This window comes from Pseudorca crassidens, chromosome 8 (genome assembly GCF_039906515.1).
Source record: "Pseudorca crassidens isolate mPseCra1 chromosome 8, mPseCra1.hap1, whole genome shotgun sequence".
Classification (NCBI taxonomy): domain Eukaryota; kingdom Metazoa; phylum Chordata; class Mammalia; order Artiodactyla; family Delphinidae; genus Pseudorca; species Pseudorca crassidens.
The window spans coordinates 15170368-15195768 of record NC_090303.1 but is presented as its reverse complement, the minus strand read 5'-3'; the positions used below and the strand labels follow the sequence as shown (position 1 = coordinate 15195768).

The 25401-nt window shown below is 44.2% G+C and overlaps 1 protein-coding gene across 2 annotated transcripts in view; it reads left to right on the top strand.

Annotated features, from left to right (window-relative positions):
* The window catches only part of POU6F2 (POU class 6 homeobox 2), a 450704-nt gene that overhangs the window by 404548 nt on the left and 20755 nt on the right, over window positions 1-25401 (top strand). For both annotated transcript variants that reach the window (XM_067745520.1, XM_067745521.1), the window contains one exon: window positions 22091-22297. In XM_067745520.1, the coding sequence (XP_067601621.1) occupies window positions 22091-22297 (207 nt within the window). The remainder of the gene's footprint in view (window positions 1-22090; window positions 22298-25401) is intronic.

Sequence of the window (25401 nt, the reverse complement as noted above, 5' to 3'; positions counted from 1 at the left end):
CATCTGTATATACCCCACCCCCCGAGATACTATGAACAGAGCAATCTATGTATGTAATAAGCTCAACGAATGGGTTCGGCCATATTTTCTAAACCAAAATCCAAAACGATCTGACAAAAGATTTTATTTTCTCATATCCAATCACTATGTTGTGCATGTGGAACTTAACAGTGTTGTAGGCAATTATACTTCAATTAAAAAAAAGATTTTACTTTCTCATTGGCAAATATTATATGAAGTTTTCTAAAGGTGTAAAAATTCAATCATATTAGTGAAATACATATCAACTAGCATTGTTTAATAGAGTAACATTTTCTCAATCCGCTCATTCTAGAGATTGGGAAATCTATGTTTATGGAGTTAGTAACATAATACGAATTTTACCCTGGCTTTACCCAAGTAATAAAGATGAAACAGTGACCACAATAAACCACCTCAGTCTTTCCACTAACATATCAGATTTCCCCTTTGAGCCCAGTTAAGAGCTCTATCTCCTCATTTCAGGAGAGGCCGTTGCGTTAAAGCAGCGTGTCCCTCAAGACTCCAAGCAAAAGGGGGTTCCCGGTGCGACGCGGGGAGGCGCAGCAGCTGATGAATATGCATGAGGCCGGGCAGGGGGCCCGCCCCACCGACCAGACGCGCCCCAAACCCCTTTTAACGTTTTTAACCCCGCTTTTCCCAAACTCCCTGTCCACCCGCCATCTCGTAGAATTTACACTTTGGGAAATGCTGCAGGAGGGAACTTACACGCATCCCTATCCACGTCTTTGAATGTGAAACAATGACTTCAATCAAAAAGGAACCGCCTCCAAGGAAGCTTCTGCTCCGCCACGGGGGCTTCGCGGTGATTTCTGCGCTGCTGTTTTGAGTGCACACACCTGCATTGCACGTTTGCAGAAAGAAGGGATCACACACCGCTCGGAAGAACTCCCAGGGGCTGCAATCCGAGCACCGAGGGCAGACAGAGAAACGTGAGGCGGCCCCCAGACCCCCCGCTGCGGTGCGCTGTCTGGAGTTTTGTCACCTGCAGTGACCGGGCAGGGGTAAGGGGGAAGGGGTCCTCGCAGGAGATGGGTTTGATGGGAGGCCTTGCTTCTGCAGTGGCTCAGCTGCTGACACGCGGGACCTAATCAGGTCTCAGAGCCGGTCAGGGCCATCTGCACAAGCGCGCTCTGTCCCTCCTTATGACAGTGAATTTGTTCAGCCCAACCTTTGCTGCCGGGTGAAAGGTAGCCCCTCTCTCCCTCTCTGGTCCCCTCCTTACTGCCTGCATTTCTGAAGTAAAAGGGTTAATCCCATTAGTGTCATCAGTCCAAACAGCTTGCCAGCTTAAGAGGGGATATGTGTATATGTAGAGCTGAATCACTTTGCTATACAGTAGAAATTAACACAACATTGTAAAGCAACTATACTCCAATAAAAATTAATTTTAAGAAAAAGAGCTGGAAAATTAAGTACCCTCAGAAATCTTTCTTTCTGCCTCCCCCCGACCCCCAGCAAAACGCAGCAGGGCAGTCTGTCCTATACAGTTAAAGGGGTGGGCAGAAAGAGAATGAAAAATCCAGTTTGGGGGATTCACCTCTGAGGACTGAGCCAGAGAGAACCAAGTTCTCTCTCATCTAAAGCAGAGCTTTGGATTGTTGTGCTGACACATTTTTTTTTCTGGCCACTGCGTTTTTTAAGAAAATTCTTCCTCCATGAGCATTTCGCTTTCCTGGAAATAGGGAAATGTGTTCTTGTGTAGACATCTGGCTCCAGACAGTTGGACAACCCTTCTGGCTAAAAATGGGAAAGGGGCCAATTAACTAAGGAAGTAACCTAATTAACAGTTGCAACTCTGGACAGGCCATAAGTTATAAGACTCCAAGCTCCCTCAAAGCTAGTCTGACTTCTTGAATCTTTGTTTCACTAGCATAGTTTACATTCCAACTAGTGCAAACTTATGGCAAAATAATATCACTAACGTTCATGGAATTTATTTCAGTGTGCAAAACTCTTCAACCATCTTACGTCTTAGAGCAGTGCTAGGTTTAAGCTGAATGTTCCTTTAGGCTAAGTGACTTCTAGAAAAGAATAATGGAAATAATAGCTCCCAGGCACTGAGGCTTCACCATGGGGCAGGTGTCATCTGTGGTCCCACTGGGCACTTAACCACCGGTTTGATGATCCCAGCTATGCAGATGAGCAAACTCTTGGGAGAGTTAAGGCAGCTCCCTGGGATGGTACTATTTTTATTTGGCCATGCCACTCGGCGTGCGTCCCCTGCAGGGGAAGCGGAGTCCCAACCACTGGACTGCCAGGGAAGTGCCCCTGGGATGATACCTTTTAGTAAGTGGCAGAACTGAAATGTGAGCCCAAAGTCCACACCCATCCTCCCGCACCTCCGTCACTTTCTGAGGTTCGTTTTCTAGATGCTCCATAGGTTTGTCACAAATCCAGAAGCTTCACCGTTCCATCTACAAACGGGAACTGTAATTCTTGCCCTGTCAGCCTCAGAAATTTCTCTTGAAGATATATAAATCCTCACACACTGGAAAACTGTAAAGAGCTATAAATCTGCCAAAATAAATATAGAGTATTGTAATCGATATTCTCACCATTATTATTTTTGCTGATCAGAGGAACTAGAGAAGTACTTGCAAGGAAGTGTCTAAAGCAATGAGATGATCTTGAAAAGTTGACCTCAGATCTCTGCTTCATCTTGCCAGAGAAAATCAGCCTCAAGGAGTTAGGGTCTGAGGGACTGTAGGGCCCCTGCCTTCCAGCAAGGCATCCTAGCCATGAGGACAACTATGAAGTATGAAGAAAGAAGTCTGTGCTTTATATGGGCGCTCACCAAAGTGAGCCTTTCAGAGCTAAGGAGGAAACGCTATCCCAGGGAATCCTTGACTGGTGCTTTTTGTGGTATGACACAGCAAGATGATTTTAGAATTGATTAAGCTCCCAAAGTGGCAAGGCCCTATACATTGTTAGATGTTTCCCTTTGGAAGCTGCCCCTCTAAGGAGGTAAACCCTTGATAAGAAAAAGAGAAATATCTAATTCTGTATTGTGAGTCTAAGAAACGACTGATCTTAAGTTACACTATCAATAACAGCTTTTTTTTGTAATGGAAGAAAATATTAGCACATTAAACAGATATATCAGTTGTTGGGGCAGCCTAATTTCACAAATATTACAAATGCAAACTATGTGGGGGTCTTATAATTGAGGAAATGTTATTTATTTGATAAATCACTTTAACCAAATCCAGTATCACAAAGACTATGCAACGGGCTATTTTTTTTTTTTTTCATTTTAACATCTTTATTGGAGTATAATTGCTTTACAATGGTGTGTTAGTTTCTGCTGTATAACAAAGTGAATCAGTTATACATATACATATGTTCCCATCTCTCTTCCCGCTTGCGTCTCCCCCCCCTCCCCCCTCCCTATCCCACCCCTCCAGGCGGTCACAGCACCGAGCTGCTCTCCCTGTGCTATGCGGCTGCTTCCCACTAGCTTCTACCTTGATGATGGCTCTCTTTTTAGTAAAAAGTCAGGGGAGGAAGTAGAAGCTATTTATGTCTCAGTTTTTCCAACTAAAGAATGAAAATTAAACTTGATTTGGGTCAGGGGCAAGGAAAGAGCGGAAGTGCTGAATTTTGACTTAGCATCTCTAGAGCAATATCAGCTTTTTCTGCAGACAATTTTTATGGTTAAGCAGAGAGGTGAACACATCAAATTCACACATGAGATGCAGTCAACTTCCCAATAAATGCTCATTGTACCATTTACTACGCCATAAGCCCAGTAATGCACCCAACTTTCTTGTTGGCCCACAAGTTGTTGACATGATGCATTCTTCTTAAAGGTGTAGGCATCACATCATGAATTTACAGGCCAATAAGAGAGAAATGAGAAATAGATCAGAGATAGGTAGCAATGGAAAAGTCCCAACTCAGAAAAGTGAGAGGAGCCAGGTTCAAGTTCAAATGTACAGAAGTAAGCCTTCGCACTATCCAGTTGAATATAATGCATTATCCATAGAACATTGCTCCAAATTGCTGTTCATCTCACCACCTAACACTTTTCCACCTTGTAAAAAGAACAATCTAAGTAGATGCCGAGAAGACGTCACAAGGTGAAGGGTTTAGAATACAACAGTAAACTCAAGATGTGATACAGCTTTATATGTGCAAGTAAATGGCATCGCTCAAGCAGAACACAGACACACAAAGGAAAACACACTACACACCCCTGATCTGACACTTGTCAATAGATGGTCACAATAATCCAGTCTCAGGGTAACAGAGACAGAACAAGCAAATGTCTATGTGCTCACATGGAAGCCAGCCCACGGTAAAGAGCACAGGCTTTCAAATTAGACTCCATCCGCAAGCAGCTCTGCAACCCCAGGCAAGGCACCTAGTCTCACTCAGCCTCAGTTTTCTCTTCCTTGCAATGACAGCAACGTCATCTGCTCAGGGTTGTTGGGGTATTTAACAACAATAAATTTAATCAGTTGCTTCCATTTATTGAGCACTTTCTACACGCCAAAGAGTGATTAGTATTCAATATTTTTTTCTTTTTTTTAAATTCAACTATAGTTGATTTACAATGTTGTGTTAGTTTCAGGTGTACAGCAAAGTGATTCAGTTATACATATATACATTCTTTTTCAGATTCTTTTCCCTTATAGGTATCACTAGATATTGAGTAGAGTTCCCTGTGCTACAGTAGCTCCTTGTTGGTTATCTATTTTATATATAGTAATGTGTATCTGTTAATCGCAACCTCCTAACTTATCCCTCACCCTCCCCTTTCCCCTTTGGTAACCATAAGTTTGTTTTCTATGTCTGTGGGTCTATTTCTGGTTTTTTAAAATTTGTGTTTATTTATTTAATGTCTTAGGCGGCGCCATACGCAGCTTGAGGGATCTTAGTTCCCCGACCAGAGATTGAACCTGTGCCCCCTGCATTGGGAGCTCGGAGTCTTAACCACTAGACTGCTAGGGAAGTCCCTGTTTTGTATATAAGTTAATTGGTATCTTTTTTTTTTAACATTCAGTATATTGTTTCATTTCATTATGACCACAACCACGGAATATGGTTTATCCCCATTGTACAGATTAAGAAACTTCCAAGATCACCCAGCTGGAAATGTCAGGATTCAAACCCAGTGTTGTCTGATATCAGAGCTCACTCTTATTCACTGTGCTCTAATAATAATTGAAATTTTTTGTTTTGTTCCCTGATGTATCCCAGTGGCTAAAAGAGCACACAGTAAGCATAAACATAGTAATATAATCTGTGGACTGAATGAATATAGAGTATTTCGTATAAGCTAATACACTATTCATAAGCATGGTGCATAAGTTCATCATTTCATTTCATTCCCACAGTGATCTTGCACTATTATGTCTAATTTACAGCTGAGGAAATAGAGGTTCAGAAAAGTTAACCAGCTTCCCAGGGCCACAGAGTTAGAAAAAAAGTGAAAGAGCCTGGATTTGAGCCCAGATCTGGCTGCTTCAAAGCACTGCTTTCCTCGGAGGGCAGCTGCTTTCAGCATCACACGTCTAAGTGCCCGCTCTCCTCCCTGCCGCATAGTGGTCATTCCATAAATATCATGCTCTCCCCACCTGGATATATTTTAATCTACTTAGGGTGTCTGATCCAAAGTAGGGTCTATTTAGTATATCGAAGTTTTATATGGAAATGCTTTTAAGCATAATGCCATCTAGCATTACTGTATCTGATGAAAATAGCATTGGTCTCTTTTACTTTCTTCAGTTTTTTTTTACATCTTTATTAGAGTATAATTGCTTTACAATGGTGTGTTAGTTTCTGCTTTATAACAAAGTGAATCAGTTATACATATACAAATATCCCCATATCTTTTCCCTCTTACGTCTCCCTCCCACCCTCCCTATCCCACCCCTCCAGGCGGTCACAAAGCACCGAGCTGATCTCCCCGTGCTATGCGGCTGCTTCCCACTAGCTATCTACCTTACGTTTGGTAGTAGTATATACATGTCCATGCCTCTCTCTCGCTTTGTCACAGCTTACCCTTCCCCCTCCCCATATCCTCAAGTCCATTCTCTAGTAGGCCTGTGTCTTTATTCCTGTCTTACCCCTAGGTTCTTCATGACATTTTTTTTTCTTAAATTCCATATATATGTGTTAGCATACGGTATTTGTCTTTCTCTTTCTGACTTACTTCACACTGTATGACAGACTCTAGGTCTATCCACCTCATTACAAATAGCTCAGTTTCATTTCTTTTTATGGTTGAGTAATAGTCCATTGTATATATGTGCCACATCTTCTTTATCCATTCATCCGATGATGGACACTTAGGTTGTTTCCATCTCCGGTACTTTCTTCAGTTTTTGAAACTACTGTACTAGCATTTCAGGCTTGTTGTCAGGAGTAAAAGCAATAAAGGGTGTGGAATCTTGGCGCAGTGCCAGGTACATAGCATGTACCAGGCGAACCCTGCTTCTCCCTTGCTCTCTTGACCACCTGGGTTCTGAAACCCGTGGTCGCCCCAGCATGCAGAGAGGGCCAGTTTGATGATTTTCAGTCCACTGCTCACACTATTAGTAACAGGGTAAGCAGACTACCTTGTTTTCTCAAGATTATCAGCACAGAAGGCTAAGTGATGTCTAGCTTGCCTCTATATCATGACTACGTGGCTGAGGACCTGACAGCATCCACTTTTCCTTATAACAAAGTGTTGTACTTTATTTAATCAAAAAGAAGGGCCACAGGGGTTTTACCTGCAAGGTTCATTCAACTACTGTTGATTTCCTCTGATGCTCTAGAATAAAAACATTTCAATCTACCTTCAGTAAATCTCCAGGTGACGTTAGCAAGCTCTCCCAGGCAACCGTAAGGAAGAGATTTAGTGATACATGTACAGCTAGGAAAACAAAACTCTGTTTTAAATTCACACAGAATTTGAGGATTTCATTGCAAGTTGAAATTTGGATTTTAGTGTGAGGATCCTCTCAGTATCATTGGTTATGAAAGACAGACTTAAGTTTTTTTAATATAATAGTTGACATCCTTAAGAAAAAAGATACTTAAATCATTTACATTTAAGAGGTAATATACAGCGAATTCCCTGGTGATACAGTGGTTAGGACTTGGAGCTTTCACTGCCAAGGGCACGAGTTCGATCCCTGGTCGGGCAACTAAGATCCTGCAAGCTGCTCAACGTGGCCAAAAAATAAAAAGTCTCTTATTTTTAAAAAAGAGAAGGTGATATACAAGTTACTTAGGTGAACACAGAAGGGAGGAACATGGCATGCTACTCAGAATTCTGAGAACTCATTTTGATCTTTTTGAGATCACAAAATCATATACATTTTAAAATATTAAAAAGTAGAGTTTCTGTTCCTTCTCAGCTCACATGAAGATAACACGTTAGAAATGGGGATAATGTAGACTTGTTCCTGCAGTCCAAACCTAGAGGAATCAGAAAGTGTTAAGAAGGAACCTGCTCGGTGCTTTGTGACCATCGAGAGGGGTGGGAGGGAGATGCAAGAGGGAGGAGATACATATATGGGGATATATGTATGTGTATAGCTGACTCACTTTGTTATACAGCAGAAACTAACATACCATTGTAAAGCAGTTATACTCCAATAAAGATGTGGGGGGAAAAAAAAAAAGAAAGAAAGAATCCGTCTCAGAAACCAAATCTGGTACCATAAACATTGCTAGAAATGTCCCAAATCTTTTAGAGAAGTTAAGCAGATTATTTTTTAATTCTGAGTTGTGGATTAAGTTAATTGTTTTATGACTTAAATATCTCCATTGTTCTTCAATGTAAGTATCCTTATGCCAGCTTCTACATGATTTAACAATATATATGAATGAATTCATCTGGCATGACTGTGAAACATATTCCTGATAAGGCTGTACTTCAAAAATAGCTTTGAGGGACTTCCCTGGCAGTCCAGTGGTTAAGACTTCGCCTTCCAATGCAGGGGGTGTGGGTTTGATCCCTGATCGGGGAGCTAAGATCCCACAAGACCTGTGGCCAAAAAACCAAAACATAAAAAAAACAGAAGCAATATTGTAACAAATTTAATAAAGACTTTAAAAATGGTCCACATCAAAAAAAAATGCTTTGTAATTAAAAATTCCAAACTTCATACTATTGGCATGAATTTTGAGTTGTTGATCTTAGAACAGGACAGTTGGAAAATCATTATATTAGTGGTTTGTTTGTCATGATAAATTAACATTTTCCCCGTACCAAATTTGAAGTACTAGATAAATATAAGTACATGTCACACATATTATACGTGTATATTTATATATTATATATATATTGTTATATATACATATTATATATATATAATATGCATATACTTTGAGGGACATTTAAAATAGGAACCAGAAAACTATGAGAAACCACAACTGGAAGAGTACAGTGGCCCTCTATGCTAACATCTATCAAAACCTGCCTGATGGGGCTTCCCTCATGGCGTAGTGGTTAAGAATCCGCCTGCCAATGCAGGGGACACAGTTCGACCCCTGGTCCAGGAAGATCGCACATGCCACGGAGCAGCTAAGCCCGTGCGCCACAACTACTGAGCCCGCGAGCCACAACTACTGAAGCCCACGTGCCTAGAGCCCATGCTCCTCAACAAGAGAAGCCACCGCAATGAGAAGCCCGCGCACCACAACGAAGAGTAGCCCCCCGCTCGCTGCAACTAGAGAAAGCCCACGCGCAGCAACGAAGACCCAGCACAGCCAAAAATAAATAAAATAAAATAAATTAATTTTTTTAAAAAAGCTTAAAAAAACCCTGCCTGATGGTTGGGGTAAGAGTGCAGATTGGTCACCATGAAAATGAGGATGCAATTTTATGAGAAAGACTCATCAGCATAATTCTAATGAGTTATGGTCTTTGTCGTGACAAATGAGAAATTCAGTGGTCTCACCCTAAAGAACATTAAAAAACAACATTACTAAGAGGAAATTGAAAAAGTAATACATGGTAGAGTGATGAGGACAACTTTTTTTCTGATTGCAGGTAGATAAATATTGCATGCAAGTATCAAAATACATTTAATTTTGCCACAACACATATTCTCTTCACAAAAAGCCTATGAATCACCCTGGACTCGTGAGACTGGGTGGTGATAAACAGATGCCTCTTTAATGACACCTGGTGTGGCTTCATTCCCTCACCCCCCCTTTTCTTAGAGGCTTGTTGTTCATACTAATTTCAATTCAGCTTTACAGCCCGAATGCACTCACAGCACCAGGTGATGCTAAATGCATGCTGCACTTTCTTTTTGCTTTTTCTTTTCCGGAGCAGAAAAAGGTTTATTGCTGGGCCAAGCAAGGAGAACAAGGGCTTGTGCTCAAAAACCCCGAATTCCATGCAGCGCTTTCTTTTTTCTTTTTTTTTTTTTTTGGCCACACCCTGTGGCATGTGGGATCTTAGTTCCCTGACCAGGGATTGAACCTGTGCCCCCTGCATTGGGAACACAGAGTCTTAACTTCACCACCTCCCACTGCTCCAAAGAATTGGGGATAGTGGAGATCACTGGTCCCTGATTTAGGTTTTTTGCTGTCATTGCTGTAGCTCTTTTTTCTCTCATTTGGGAAGAAATATATAATAAACAGTTCATAGGTCCAGGGCTTCATTTAGGAACGTTTACTAAAGCTTCTAAGGACCAAAGCTGAGTCAAACTAAAAGGTGTGCTCCCAAGCAATAAATAACTTTAATCTGATTTAGTCACTTAATCTGGCATCAACAGGCAAAAGCAGAAATACTTCCCCACATTCTAGGTATGTTTTTGCTGGCATCAAAACTTAAAGTCTTAGGCAAAGCCTTGTAAAGGCTTATAATGTTTGTCTCTCTGCAAAATGATGGCTTCACCACAGTTGTGATTCTCTCTTGCAGGGAAAAAAAAATGTTTTAGCAATTCCACAGTGTTGGCAGCTGCAAAGAAAATGAAAAAGAACTCAGTTTAATTTGTAGTCATTGGGGAATAGAGAAGAGGGATGATGAAAAGAAATGTTTCCAGTTCATCCTTAAGAATTTGTTTTCTGACACATGGAACATCCTACTGGACAAACATAATGAATATTATAGCGACAATGTAAAATCTCTGAATAGATTTGGAAATTGAAGCATTAGATCATATTTATAAGCACTTTCATTTCTTCCCATTGAAAATAACAAGTTGAAACCAAAGCCGTGATGGCTTGAAGGCATTTGCTTTTGTGTGAGATGTCACAGTTGTTCCTGTTATAAATAATTACAGACTGAAATATACATTTGTTTTTATTCCAATTAGGACTCAAGAGATAGGAAAATCATAATATAGTCACAGATAAAGTGGGGGACTTTGAGAGCATGGTGGAACCCTGCAGTGAATTCACGTGCATCCTTGTGGCAGAATCAAGATGGCAGAGGTTGACTGTGATGTGGTGCTGAGGAGGAACATTGTCCTGTGAAAACTGAAGGGCATTCCCCACTGTGTGCCTGTCATTCCTGCTCTGCCGTGGGAAGCGAGCAGTTTCAGTTGTGTTCTTGGGGACCAGATGTCCCGAGGGATTTTCTTCCCCGCTACCTCCCTCCACCGTAAATAACCCAGCCCTTTTAGGCCTTTTAGCTATCTTCTTTTTCTTTTTTTTAAATTTTATTTATTTATTTATTTTTGGCTGTGTTGGGTCTTCGTTTCTGTGCGAGGGCTTTCTCTAGTTGCGGCGAGTGGAGGCCACTCTTCATCGGGGTGCGCGGGCCTCTCATTGTCACAGCCTCTCGTTGTGGAACATGGGCTCCAGACGCGCAGGCTCAGTAGTTGTGGCTCATGGGCCTAGTTGCTCCGCGGCATGTGGGATCTTCCCAGCCAGGGCTCGAACCTGTGTGCCCTGCATTGGCAGGCAGATTCTCAACCACTGCGCCACCAGGGAAGCCCCTTAGCTATCTTCTTTTTCACGATCAAAGTTATTTAAAAACAAAATTTAGGATTGTCAGATATTTCTCAGACTCCCCAAATCTAGAACAGTGCCTGGCACATAATGGGCCCTCAGTAAATAGAATGTAGCGATCAAATGTTCATAATATTTGTCTTCTTCAAAAATCATTTTTAAAAACTAACACTTTTCAGGAGAATATAAGAACCTATTTCAATGAAGGGTGAATTCAGCCGTCCAATAACACATCTGAGTATGCAGTCAGTCCTCAGAAGGAGGGACCTCGGGAGATTCCCTCAAGTCATTGACAGTTACAGAAAAGAGCAGACAGGACTCCTGTCAACAGCAGGGGTTTTAGTGGTGTGTAAACGTCTGCTGTCTTGACCGTCTTCACTACTGGGAGCCTAGGCTTTCGTTTTCATTAGCAGGTTGCAGGTGCCATATTTGACGAGATACACAGAATGCTCCTATTAATCCAAAAGACAGGATCTTCATGGGTTCAGATAGCTGGATAATTCCCCAGTCTTCTACAGTGGGAATGAGAGCAGCATGGTGTGGCCCAGTGCTGGGCACTGGGATTTGCTGAGTGAGTGGTGGGTGAGTGAACATGTAAGTGATCAATTTGTACATGAGTAAATGCACAAATAACACGCCTAATTTTAAACCATTCAGAATAAAGCAGATAGAGACAGATAGGTTTGCCTACCTTTTCCAGGCAAAGTTGGAGGTGGGTTTTTTCCCCCTTTTGCTAGAAAATTGCATCGAAAATTCTGCCAATATGTCTGTATTATCCATTCACACAGGCATACTTTTAATATGCAAAGTATTAATATTTGTATAAACAACCAAACTCACATACTCCAAGCCTTTGGGTATATGCTAACCATATGCAATACATTTCCAAGGAGAAGACAGGCATAGAAGAAAGTGGCAAGCTCTCTGTCCATTTCCAAAAAGATCTCTCCAAATTCCACTTGCTTTGCCCAAGGAGAATTGCATTCGCGGTGAGAGTCTTGCTTACTTGCGTTTTGCTGGAAGAACCTCTTTTCATCACTGAGTATTTCTTTCCAATCACAGATGAAGCCAGTCAACCTTTGGTTCCAACATCATGCCCAGTGAAACCTTGAGCTAACGTTTAGCTAAATTTAGTCTCCCCTCTTCTGTCTTCCTCATCCCACCTTCTAGCTGCATAAAAAGTAAGCAGAGCAGTAAAGGAAAAACAATGCCATAGAGAAACCAAGAACCCCTAGATAATCCAAAGCTTGCCAATATGCTGTTCAGTGTAGTAAATACATAACTCAGGTATAATTTTAAAATTTGTGTTGATGGTGGGTCCCTATACTGTGTTTAAGAAAAGGATTCATCTCCTGGGCACCGATCCCCGTCCACCAGCAACTCCAGGAAAAAGCCATGCGGGCAGTTACGATGCCTCCTCACTTCTTTCTCATTTCCATGTAATATCAACTCGTATAAATTTAACTTAATCTTTTGATTATACTCTGGATCAAAGCTTTTGTTAACACTTGAGTGGGAACCCAAACAAAAGAGAAACTAGCAAATCTCACACATACAGTAAAATATTTAAGAACAGATATGATGCATCTTAAAATTTTTAATTAAAACAAACAAAACAAATGAAAAGCACTCCCCTCTAGAGTGTTGAGTTTGCCAGATTCAGTTGTAGTATTGTTGTAGTAGGAACTGTCCACTCTTCAGAACAGGGCTACAGCTGCTAACTTCATTTTGTCAAAGGACTCGAGAAAGATTCAGGTCCAGTAAGAATGATCATTGTATCGTTGAGTTGATCCTTGCCTGGGAGGCCTGTCAGTTCCCTGAGATGTGGAGTTCCTTCCACGATGTTTACTGCTAATGGGCTGCATAACTAGGGTTCATCCTGTGCTCCATAAGCAAACTGTTCCTGTAAAACACCTTTGGAATTGACATTATTCGTCCCATCTTACATCACTGAGATCTACTAGAATCCTTTCACCCCTCCCTCGTCATTTGTAAGTGGAAAACAAAGGCATACACATTAGATTTTTTTTCTTTCTCAACAATTAAACAAAAGACTGTTTTTGCAGTGTGTTTGGGAATTTGGGGTGAGTCTTGGGTTTCATTAAAGATGAGAGAGGAAATGGAGACCCATAAAAGCACATCATTACTATACCTTGGAAATACTGCTGATTACTAATGAGGATAATCTTGCTAACATAGCTGTCAAATGACCATGTTGAAGTGGTCCTGACCCTTCTGACCTACCTTCTCCTAGTTATCGTTCACTATTTTCTCCTTTGGCGTGCACCGGCTTTCCCTGTTAGATTTGTCAGGTGTTCAAAAGCTTCAGAAGAACTTCAGCGACTAAGGCGTTTCAATAGTATCCATTTTTAAGTCTGGAAACGTCAACAATCAGTGCTATAAATAGCAGCAGCTCCTACTTCTCAGAAATAAGCCAAATTCATAGTTTATGGGAAAATGTATATTCTGCTCACAGTTTTGAATTCTCCACCTCTGGTAGCTTGTTAAATTCTCTCCTCTTTCCTCTGTGTCCTCCTCTTGCTTCCGTTTCTCCTCTATTTTTCAAGCATCCTTAGCTAACAAAGTTGTGACACTGTGATGCACAAGATCTCCTTTTTCAGTGTTATTGATTGACCTTAATAATTAAGGTCAAGATGGTCCCCATTTGTACCTGCTTTTAAAATCAACAGATAGCAGTGGCTTAGAAAATACTCGCTGATATTCATGAATGAGGTCACGTTTAATTTAGCCAAGTTACTTAAATATAGGCCCAAAATGTTTAAATTTAAAAATGTAAAGGTCACATTTGACTTCCCTTGCACATGCAATGGTGAGTTAGCCCAGAGGAGTGGGAGACTGGGAGACATAAGTTTAAATTCCTTTATGCAGTAATTTATGATTATCAACCCCCTTCCCATATAAGTGGGGAAAGAGGGCAGAACTGTTACTTGGGGGACCTCAGCAGAGGCTCCCACTGTCCCTTTCAACCTTCCTGGTGGCCATAGGCCCTCCCCTCCTCCTGGATGAGAGCGAGGGATCTTGCCCCATGACTGCTTTTCAAGGAATACAGTCTCCTGTGGTCACTTTAAATTGCAAATAAGATGTCCAGTCCCCTGACAAAAATTAAAACTTGGAAACTAACAAATTTCGCCACCACCAGCGGTGCCAACTGGGCCTCCTTCCTGCTATTGCCACCGTGGAAAAGGGTAACCCAGTCCCTCTTTCTTCCCCTATTGGAATGTCTCTCCTTTCCTCAGCCTGCAGACTCTGTTTCTGACAGGTCAGGTTGAGGTGGGGAGAGGACAGATGGGGGGAGTAAGAATGGCCCCATTTTGCTGAGCACGATGGCTTCTGCTCTCTGGGCCGACAGGTGGCTCAAGCCAACTCTCGGGGGCACGCTCATGAGGTCTTCCCAGGCCCCGCTGGGACCTTCCAAGGGCACATCTTCCAGCTGCCCACTCCCCTCTCAGGGCTTGGTTTTCTCCAAGTCCACTCCTCAGGGCTGTCTCCGTGATGCTGTCCCAGTACCCATGGCTCAGGGGGTCCTCTGGGACAAGGATTTTAAACGGCTCCTACCCATGACAGTGAGTCCGGGGAAACACATGCATCTCACTTATCATTAGGAGCGTAGCTGGTGCCAATGCACTGAAGCTCCGTTTCCTCTCTCTCTCTTCTTCCCCTGCTTCCTCTCCCTGCCTTTTTCTCTCCTCCCCTGTCAGCTCTTAAAGCCACTGCTTCTCACCTCTAGATTCTTCGGGTGTGTATACCCCAAATTGAGGAGACAGTACTTATTCAAGCGCTTTTATTAATGTTGAGGAGAGGAGAAAGCATCCCATGCCCCATCCCTGAGAGGGAGGAGGACGCGCAGAATTTCAAAAGTTCTCTTTATCTACCCTCGCCATGAGTGCCTGAGTTCTGGGATTATCTGACTGGTTTTCAGAAATGTCTTCTGTAAAAGCATGAAGATCTAGTCCCTCCTTGGGAGCGAAGCACCTATTGAATCTTGATGCCTCCACCAAAATTCCCAACTTTGCATTCTGTGACAAGACAAGAAAGATGCCACTGGTAAAGTCTTTTCATAGTGAAATTATAACATCCAGAAAAATTCAAAAAAAGCTTTTCTTCAACTTAGTGCAAAAGCCCAGGAATTACCACAAAAGCATGTAAGAAAAATGAAGGTATGAACAAACATTTATGGAATACCTCTTTGATTGTTAGAGCACCGTGTTGGGTGCTTTGCATATGTTAACTTAATTAGTCAGCACAAGAACCTTATAAAGTGTACATTATTATTTCCATTTTATTGATGAGCAGACTGAGGTTCTAAGAGGTGAAATAATTCACCAACAGTTTCCCACTAGTTAGTGGCAAAGCCTAGACTTGAACCCAACCAGTGGGGAGATTTTTTCCTTTCTCTCTGTGTGTATTTCTCTCTTAAACATTATTAAGAAAAACTACCTTTAATGGCTTTTAAGAAGCTTTTAGGGGAGAGGATTTTTTACTGTTGTTATTGCTGTTTTTACAGCATCAGTTTTCATGCAGATTATCCTTCTCGTAATGTGAGTCAGTGACATTTTAAAGATCATGACACCTCCAATTCTTTTCTCTTGTCTGTGAGTGTGTTTCTAAAGTTGAAGCCAAACAGTAGAGGGATCTTAATTCTAACTGACAGTGAGAAACATTGAGCAGGTGGTTATTCTCAGAGGTGGAATACTTATCTATACCCATAAAATAAGCATTAAAGCATACGCTGTAAAAAGCTCTTTCTCACAGTTACTCATTAAGAAATTGTGAGTCATCCATTTCTTGCCAGTAGGTCTAAGATAATTTGTCTCATGTCCTGGCCTTTAGTTATGCCACCTTCAGACACACCACCATTTCCTATGCCCATACCCTTGCCAGATATTATTAATCAATCAAGGCACTGTTTCTTCCTGAACCTGGAACCTCCAGAGCTCCAGGAAGCCATGGCCAGTTGATTGGTGTTGCCTGCAAGATTAAATCTGTTTGTCCTTTGTTGAGTGTCTTCCTCTAATTCAACTCTTTCATCTGCTTATCCTCATGCCTTTACTATCTCTGGTTCGGGTTCTCCAATAGAAACCCTCTAAATATTCACACTTCCATCTTGGACGCAGCTATGTGCAAGAAGGCACTAGATTGCATGTCACAAAAATAAATTTTGTTTGGGAAATGGTTGCATTCTCCTACTCTTCCTGGATCAACATCCTAATCAGAGCTGCCAACATAACTCTAAGTGAGTTTAACCTTAAACCTGGGAGCCCATGAGACTGAAATGAACGTATTATATAAAGGAGACAAAAATCCTCCCTTGGAGGAAGAGAGAACAGTGACTGTGACCAGACCAGAAAGCGAGGGGAAGGAGACTGTTGATGGCTCACTGCCAGCTCCTCGGCTCTCAGATGCTAGAAGCTCTGTGTTCGAGAATGGACACAGTAATGCCCCGTGTGAACAAAAGCCTCTTGACCAGAAACTGTTGAGCTTACACAAATATTGGGCAAAGAATCGCCTCTGCTGATGGACTGAAAGCCCTGCAAAGTCACCGATTTCCAGCATTGACAGGTTTCGTCTTAAAGATATGTGCAACAGAATTACTTGTCACATTGACATCTGTAATCACATTCTCCGTGGCAGAGTTTAACAGCATGTCATAGACTATTATGACATGTGGTGCATCAGACAACTTGTCTGGTTGCCCTGGGCTTCTGTGATACCACCCTCAACTGCTGCTGATGACACCTGCACGCCAGCAGTGAATAAATTGAGCACCCGTTCACCTCCATCAGTCATAATTCGTCCCTACTGAATTCCTCAATTAGACTGAGGTCCACACGGGCATCATAATGATCACATGGTAACCCAAGGCGTTACGTGGCTCTGAATCGCTGGGGGTTGCCACAGTCACAAGGTAGTCTTTATGGTGGGGTAAATTATAACTACTACTGAATAACGATAGCACACTGAAACATAACATAAGCCACCTTCGTTCTTATGAAAATAGGGAGACGTGCTAATGAACACTAGTAATCGTTTTAGTGATTGTTTTTAGTTGCTCTTACAACACGGACTTTATTCTCCATTGCAGTTTATGCTCTTAACTCCTATAAGCAAAGAGACAAGTGAACATGAACTGCAACAACCAAATAAGTCCCCTGTCAGAGAGGCTGGAACTCTTCTAGGTAACAGATTATCATTACAATACCATCTTCCTGGTTAAAGCGTTCATCAGAGATGAATCATTACCCTCGGAGTCGGGGCAAAGACAGAGGGGATCATTGCAAACGATGCCTGTGCTATTTGCTGTGGGATTGATGGGGCAGTAACTTGACTCAAAATTTTCTAATGTTGCAACCTAGGCATAAAATAGGCCATGCTTTTTGAACTGAAGTGGAAGGTGACGAATCAAGCAACCCCTGTATGAAGGATTCATTGAAGCCTTTTGCTTCACACTTGGATGACTACAGTAGCATCCTAGCGACTGATCTCCTGGTCTGTAGTCTCTCGACACTCTAGTCCATTCTCGCCACATGGTCACATTCCCAGCTGAAACAGCTCCACTTCAGTACCCTTCCCCACGGCCCCCCTCAAAAACCATTCATCGGAATCTCTTGCCTGGAGGGAATTTGACCCTTCCAGGCCGACCTGTCACTTGCCCAATGTCTGAACCCTCTTTTGCCTGCAAACTAGTTAACTCGCCACCGCCATGTTTCTCACCTCTCGTTTGGAATGGATTCTCTGTCTTGCCAAATCCTCACCTAACCTCCAAGACCCATGTTCTGCTCCCATCTCTTCTATGAAGTCTTCCAAGCCATCCATCTTCATCTTTCTTCCTCTGAAATCACTCGTTCAGTCCCAGTATTTTTCTGAGCACTGACCGCATGAGTAGAGAGATTTTTATCAGCTAGTCCTTGCCACGCGTTTGGTGTATATCATTTCTCCTTTGGATTGTTAGAATATTTGCATGTGACGTGCCTGTCTCATCGCCCCCTCCCCTGCCCCAGTTGGATCTTCCTGGTGCCTTACATAGAGAAGGGTCTGCAGGTACCAGACTGCTCGGCCAGAGTCCTCAGCGTCTCAGGAGAGCTGGAATTTGTCTTGCGTGTCCAGTGCCTGCATCCGGAGTCCCAGCGTAGTGGCCTTGTTTGCTCAGTGACATGCCCTTCCATCAGGACGTCTCCTTGCAGTAAACCCCTAGCTCTGGGAACCAGAAAATCAAACTCCAAAAGCTAGTCCCAGAACTACAAGTGTTTTAAAAGCGTCCTCTTTCTATCTTTGCCCTCAAATCGCCTTTTCAAACTTCAGTTTTGATTTCCTGATTTAGTCGCAACATGTGTAGATGCAAATATTTCCCTTGAATAGCGAAAGGCCTTTCATTTAAAATCTGAGTTTCCCAGGTCAAAGAGCCTCCCATCTTGCTGCCTGGATTCCTCTCATTTCCTTGTTGGAAGTCAGAGTCCGAGGAGGAGTTTCCGTGCGACCTGTGGAAGCGCTGAAAGGAATCGGAGCCGCCTAAGCAAAATTGGCACATCTGACAAGTTTTCAACAACACAGTGTGTGACCGTCTCCACACTTGGATACATGGGAGCAAATGAAAATGGGCGAGTTGTAAGGCATTGGGGAATATTAGAAAATTCCCCACAAAGCACTGCCACGTGTTTGACGTGCTGAGATGATGATCCCAACTCCCCTGAGAGAGGAACAAAAATGAAAAATGCTCAACTTCACGGAAGCCTTCCTGACTTTAGAATCACCCTTCCTGCCCTGCCACCTCGCAGGCACAACCTTCCTATGAAAGTGTTCCCTCCGTCAGGCCGTTGCAGGTCCCTCTGGCTCTGACACTAGCACTGTCCTGCCCTCTGTAAGTGATGCTAGGGCCCAGGAAAGAAGAGAGGAACGAAGGGGGGGGACACAAAAAGTGGCGCCATGTTTTAATGTCACCGTGCAGTATTGGCAAGTGAGGCTGCACCTGGGGAAGAGGTTGGTGAGACGTTCGCGTTTGCCTTTCTTCTTCTCTCCACCCAGAACGCAGGCAGAGCCTCTCATTACCGCCAGGTGAGCACCGACTCGTGTCAATCTCGGGAGCAGGAAGCTTCGCCTGCATCACAGTGTGTTCGGTAGCTGTCAGGCGCCTTGCCTCCCTCTGAAGCCTTCTCCCAGGCTAAACACGCTGACATCCTGCCTAAAATAGAACCCGCAACCCTGCCACCTAAATGAATCCAGCTTCCTTCCGTAGGCTTTCAACTGGGCCCAATCAGGTGGAGCAGGGCTTCCCAGGCCCAAGATATGAGGAAGCCAGAGGCGATGGGTCAGCCTCTGAGCTTTCACAGTGCACTGGGGGCAAGGGGGGTTGTACCTTTCATGGTGCAAGTGAGGAACGCGGAAGTAGCCAGCATCAGAGTAGGACAAGGAGGCTGCTCCCCGGCCTCCCTGCCATTGCCTGTGGGGTCACAGGAACAGCCTTTGCATCCTGGGATGCCTAATGCGAGACCAGTCATCAGTAAAGTACTTACGTGCCCTGACCTATTGACGTGGATGCCTCCTGTCCTTGCGGCACGGATGGGACACGCTCGTGGCCAGTGCTGCTGGGGGGACAGCGCAGGCCTGCTCAGTGAGGCTGCGGAGCTGCAGACTCCCTGCGGGACCGCTGACCACTCTCACCTAATTACTTGACCTCTATCGGCAGCCATTGACAGCTGCCGTGGAGACTAGATATTCGCACAGCTCCTTCATTAGCGCCTTCCCACAGGGGCTTTTGTGGTAGAAACATGGCCTGCCAAGTGAGGAGGGGGGCGTCTCTCCATCCTGATCTTTGGCACTGAATCCTGTGGTCTCGCAGGTCCTCTGCAGTGCCAGCTGTATCTGGAATCCAAGGGACAGCTGAGTCCGGAAACCATTCCTTCCAAAGACAGTTATTGAGAAGCTGCGTTCAAAGCCCTGCTTGGGGTACTGTGGGCATAGAAAACGGTATCGTTTATGAACTTAGTCTACAATTTCCCATCTGGTGGGAAATTGCAAACAGGATGCAGGGCCTTTCCTAAGAGCAGGTGCCCTCCTGTGTCCTCCCTGTGGTAGGAGCCAGGTGACATTTAGAAAGTGAGCACATGGGGGGCCAGACCTGGACTCCAGCTCTGCCACTTGCAAACTCCTCCCTGACCCTCCACTGTCTCATCAAGTAACAAGGGGCAGGACTAGGGCCCACAGGATTGAGCTGTTGTGAGAATGTGGAATGAATGGAAACCGTATCCACGAAAGCACTTCCTAAGGCAGTATTATTAATGTGTCGCGGTGGCCCCTAGGCCGAGTCACCACAGTTCACATCTGGGAAGCGGCCCTGGAAGACGACCAGCAGAGCAGAGCTGCGTAACCACCCTGTGGTACCTGGAGGGAAAGCGTGCAACCCAAGCTCCACAGCTTTCCCCAGGAGAGTCCATGACATTGGGAAACGGAGATCACATTTTCTTTATTTACAGATCAGATTTTTGTTTTTCTCCCTAACCCAAAGCAAGCTTACAGACTAGATTTGTCCGTGTCGGTGGACAGGGACAAACGTGGTCCACAAATGTGTTCAGTGTTTCCAGATCTTATAAATGCCTCAGCTCATGCTCCCTTTCTCCGTAACATGGTGCTCGGATCCAGCCAGGCCTCTCCGCACCATCCCTTCACGGAAGACAGAGGCTATCAGATGCAAAGGACAGCCTTCCCCTACCTGCCACAGAAGCCTTGGCCTGCTAACCTTTAGGGCCACTTTAAAACACATCATTTAAAATGCACTTTTAGGACTTCCCTGGTGGTGCAGCAGTTAAGAATCCGCCTGCCAATGCAGGGGACATGGGTTCAATCCCTGGTCCGGGAAGATCCCATATGCCACAGAGCAGCTAAGCCTGTGTGCCACAACTACTGAGCCTGTGCTCTAGAGCCCACGAGCCACAACTACTGAGCCCGCACGCCACAACTACTGAAGACCATGCACCTAGGGCCCATGCTCTGCGACAAGAGAAGCCATTGCAATGGGAAGCCCACACACCACAACGAAGAGTAGCCCCCGCTTGCCGCAACTAGAGAAAGCCTGCATGCAGCAATGAAGATCCAACGCAGCCAAACATTAATTAATTAATTAATGTAATTAAATCTATTTTAAAAACTAAATGAAAAATAAAATGCACTTTTAAAACATTTTCAGCCCTCGGTAGTCATTTCACCTCTATTTTGAGTTTCCAATATTCGTTTATGACCCCAGTTCTCTCCAGCCTTCAGAAAGCTTAGGCTCCTTGACAATGCTGTAGAGGAGGTGGCAGCGCTGGGAATGGACTCCTGTGTCCCTGACTCCAGGACCCAGGCTCTCAACCACTGTGAGCACCGGGGTGCTGCTGGGGCACCGTCGTCCCGCTGGGGTGTCAGGGAGCTGGCCCCCGACCTTGAGAGAGTTACAGAATGTCGGGGAAGGCAAGGAGCGATGGAAACTGCAGGGGAGACCCGAGCAAAGGAGAGGATGGAAGGGAGCACACTGTGTGTGAGGGGCCCTGTGGGGAAGGGGTGCGGCTCCCCAGCCAGACGAGGGCCTGCAGTGTGTGAGGAGTCTATCCCTTGCTTCGGAGACAGAGCAGGTATCTGTGCTACCCTGGCAGAGTTCACATGCTTCTGCCCTCACTGATGCTTGATTTTTTTTTTTTTAATTTTTATTTTATATTGGAGTAAAGTTGATTTGCAGTGTTGTGCTAGATTCAAGCGTACAGCAAAGTGACTCATAGACATATACATGTATCTGTTCTTTTTCAGATTCTTTTCCCAGATAGGTTATTACATAGTGTTGAGTAGAGTTCCCTGTGGTGTACAGTAGGTCCTTGTCGATTATTTTATATATAGTAGTGTGTATCTGTTCACCCGTGATTTTATTTTTATATAAGATATTTTCCCCTTCCCCCCACGCACTCAGTCCATGCGTGTTTCTCCTTCAGATGCTCATATCCTCTGCCGCTTTCTTCCACACCCGCATCTCCGGATCTGTTCAAGGATTATGAACCAGCTCTCAGGGAGCCTCTGATAGAGGCCAGGGCATGAGTGGTCTTCAGGTGCATGTGAAGACCCTGAACAGAGCCCGGAACCTCACCTGTGGGCCTGTCTCTTGCAGATTATTGGGACCATTCCTCTGATGCCGAACCCGGGGCCATCAAGCCAAGCAGCGAGCGGCGCTCAGGGCCTTCAGGTGCAGCCGATCACCCCCCAGCTCCTGACCAACGCCCAGGGCCAGATCATCGCCACGGTCATCGGGAACCAGATCCTACCAGTGATCAACACCCAGGGCATCACGCTCTCCCCCATCAAGCCCGGTCAGCAGGTAAAGGCTTCATGTCCAGGCAGCTGTGGCTACCTGGACACCTCTCCTGACCGCCCTTCTTCTGTTTCTTTTCAATGAAAAGTCATTTTTAAATTAGAAGATATTTAATCCCACTAATCCTAACATATCAATACTTACAAAAAGGCAAGTAGCTTTATTCTTCATTATTAGTGAATATGGGTGATAACTATTAAATAGCTGCTAATCTACAAATATGAATATATTCAATTATAACAGAGACAATGGCCTAAAATTCAATAGATATGTGTTCTTATTTATCTCTGCTTAGCTGATACTTAACTTTCAATTTTCAAAGTGGTCAAGAAGAAACCAAGACCACTTATGTCTTAACTGTAAAGGGAAAAAAAAAAAGTATTAAACACCAAGCGATCCCAACCTGATGCTTCTGAGAATGCTGCCTACACATTAGCGAGTGGGGGCTTCCCTGGTGGTGCAGTGGTTAAAAATCTGCCTGCCAATGCAGGGGACACGGGTTCAATCCCTGGTCCAGGAGGATCCCACATGTCGCGGAGCAACTAAGCCTGTGCGCCACAACTACTGAGCCTGTGCTCTAGAGCCCACAGGCCACAACTGCTGAGCCCACGGTGCCACAGCTATGGAAGCCTAGAGCCCGTGCTCCGGAACAAGAGAAGCCACTGCAACGAGAAGCACACGCACCACAATGAAGACTAGCCTCCGCTTGCTGCAACTAGAGAAAGCCCGCGTGCAGCGGTGAAGGCCCAACACAGCCAAAAATAAATTAATTAATTAATTTAAAAAAAGTAATTATCTTTAAAAAAAAATTAGGGGAAGAAAAATAGGAAGTTCCAACTGGTAGAATTTCATTAAAACCATGACAATCCAGTTCATTTTTTCCATTCAAATATCAATCAAGCACTTTCCTGTATGTTATACTAGAGGCTGGGTACACAGCTCTGAATAAGAGAGACATGGTCCCTGACCTCATGGAACTTCTGATTAATTCAACAAACCTTTTTTGATAACCCACTCTACAGCAGGCCCCTGCTTAATAAGAAACAGGGGTAAAAGAGTGACGCTTTCTGGTCTTAAAGGAGCTTGTAGAGGACACAGGTACATGAGCACAGTCCCTCTGTGCAATAAAACAATGTCCTGGGACCTCCCTGGCAGTCCAGTGGTTAGGACTCTGTGCTTCCACTGCAGGGGGCCCGGGTTCGATCCACTGCAGGGGGCCCGGTAAGGGGATTAATATCCCATAAGCCATGCAGCATGGCCATAAATAAGTAAGTAAATAAATAAATAAACAAGCAAATAAATAAATAAACCAGAATGTGCTGTAACAGGACAGATGCGCACAAAGTTTAGTATCATCGCAGAGATGGGAGTGACCAACTTTGTCTAGCGAGTTTTGAGTCCTCACAGAGAAAATGGTTTGGAACTGAGTCTTGATGGTTGAGTAGGAGTCAACCAGGTAAATGATGGGTCAACAACCTTCCAGGCAGTGGAACCAGCAGGCACAGAAGCAGGGAAACATGAAGGAGGACGGAGTGTTGAGAAACAGAAGGAAGGTTCCTGTGATTGGAATGTAGAGGAAGTCTGAGGACAGGCATGGAAGGGGCTTCATATTCAAACTGAAAAGGATGGGCTTTGTCCCTGTGTGATTTGAACACATTACACATCATCTTTGTGCCTTGGTTTTCTCATCTGTAAAATGGGGAAATGCCAGCACCTACCTCACACAGCAGTTGGGAGGCCTCTCTTACTCCTGCTGGTTCTCGCTCTGAATCTAAACCACTGCCTGGGGAGCCAAGGTCCCCACCACCCTCTTCTTCCTCAGCTTCCTCTCAGGCAGTGGGACGACAGTCCCTGACGAATGTATCATGAGGACTTCCACCCTCACGCCTTGCCCCCGTCTCTCAGCTGTTTTCTTTCTTTTACTATTTACAAGATTCCATTGTATTCTCTACCTTCTAAATAGTTCCCCCAAGGGACTTCCCTTGCGGTCCAGTGGTTAAGACTCCACGCTCCCAATGCAGGGGGTGCAGGTTCGATCCCCGGTTGGGGAACTAAGATCCCACATGTCACGTGGTCAATAAATAAATAAATAAATACTTCCCCCAAATAAGGCAAGATTCTCCATGTTTCACTGGCTTTTTAATCCCTAGTTCCGTCTGTTCAAACTTATGTTCAAAATTATCTCTGGGGGCGGAAATGAGAAGGTCAACCTTTTTTCATACAATCTGCTAAGAACTGTTTTCTGTCAGCAAAGCCAAGTTGTAAATTGCCAAGATGATGAGGATTATTTAGATATCCACAACATTTAATACAAAGTAGCTCTCACTCTCACCTTGAATTTCTAAGGAGGGTGTGTGGGTGATAGACCATCGCTGTTACATAAGATGACAGCTCTAGATTTGGGGTAGTACAGTTTCGATCCAGAAGGACCTAACCAAGAAACGGCAAGTAAGAGGTGGGTGTGGTGTCACTCCTCAAATAGTCGCCCACAATCAACATCATGAATCCATTTCCACAGTCTCTCCCATGAGCACAGATGCACCTCAGAAGCTTCCTCACAGCACCTGTTGGCCCCTGGAACGAAACCTCATTACCGTGGTGGGAACGTCTCATCCTCTGAAGGTCTAATCTCCACCATCGTCCTTGTCACTGTAGAATCAGAGATCTAGCAACTGGGAAGAAACAGCCAGCCTCTAGGGGATGTGCCTTGCACCTCCAACTCGTGTCACTTACAACCAGCCTCCCAGAGAGCAAGACTCAACTTGCACGTATAGAAGCGTGCATCTCTCATATATGTACGTGCTGAGAGGAAACGTGTGCACGGCTGAAAAGAGTGACATGCAGACCTTCCTGAATCCTCAAGTCGCGGCAGAGGCCCATGGGCCCGTCCCGTTGTTCAAGGCATGTGCCAGTGGTCTATCCAAGTACCAGAAAGATCAAGGGAACCGTTGAGGAAGCTGGTGAGAAACGTCAGGAAAATTGCAGCAATCAGATGAGTGACTATTACTGTTTCTTGGCATCAGCTCTGATTGAAACACCTTGGAATGTGTAGTAAAGTTAACAAGTTGGGTGAATCGACAGGAAATGCTCAAGTCTGAGTCCCAGATATA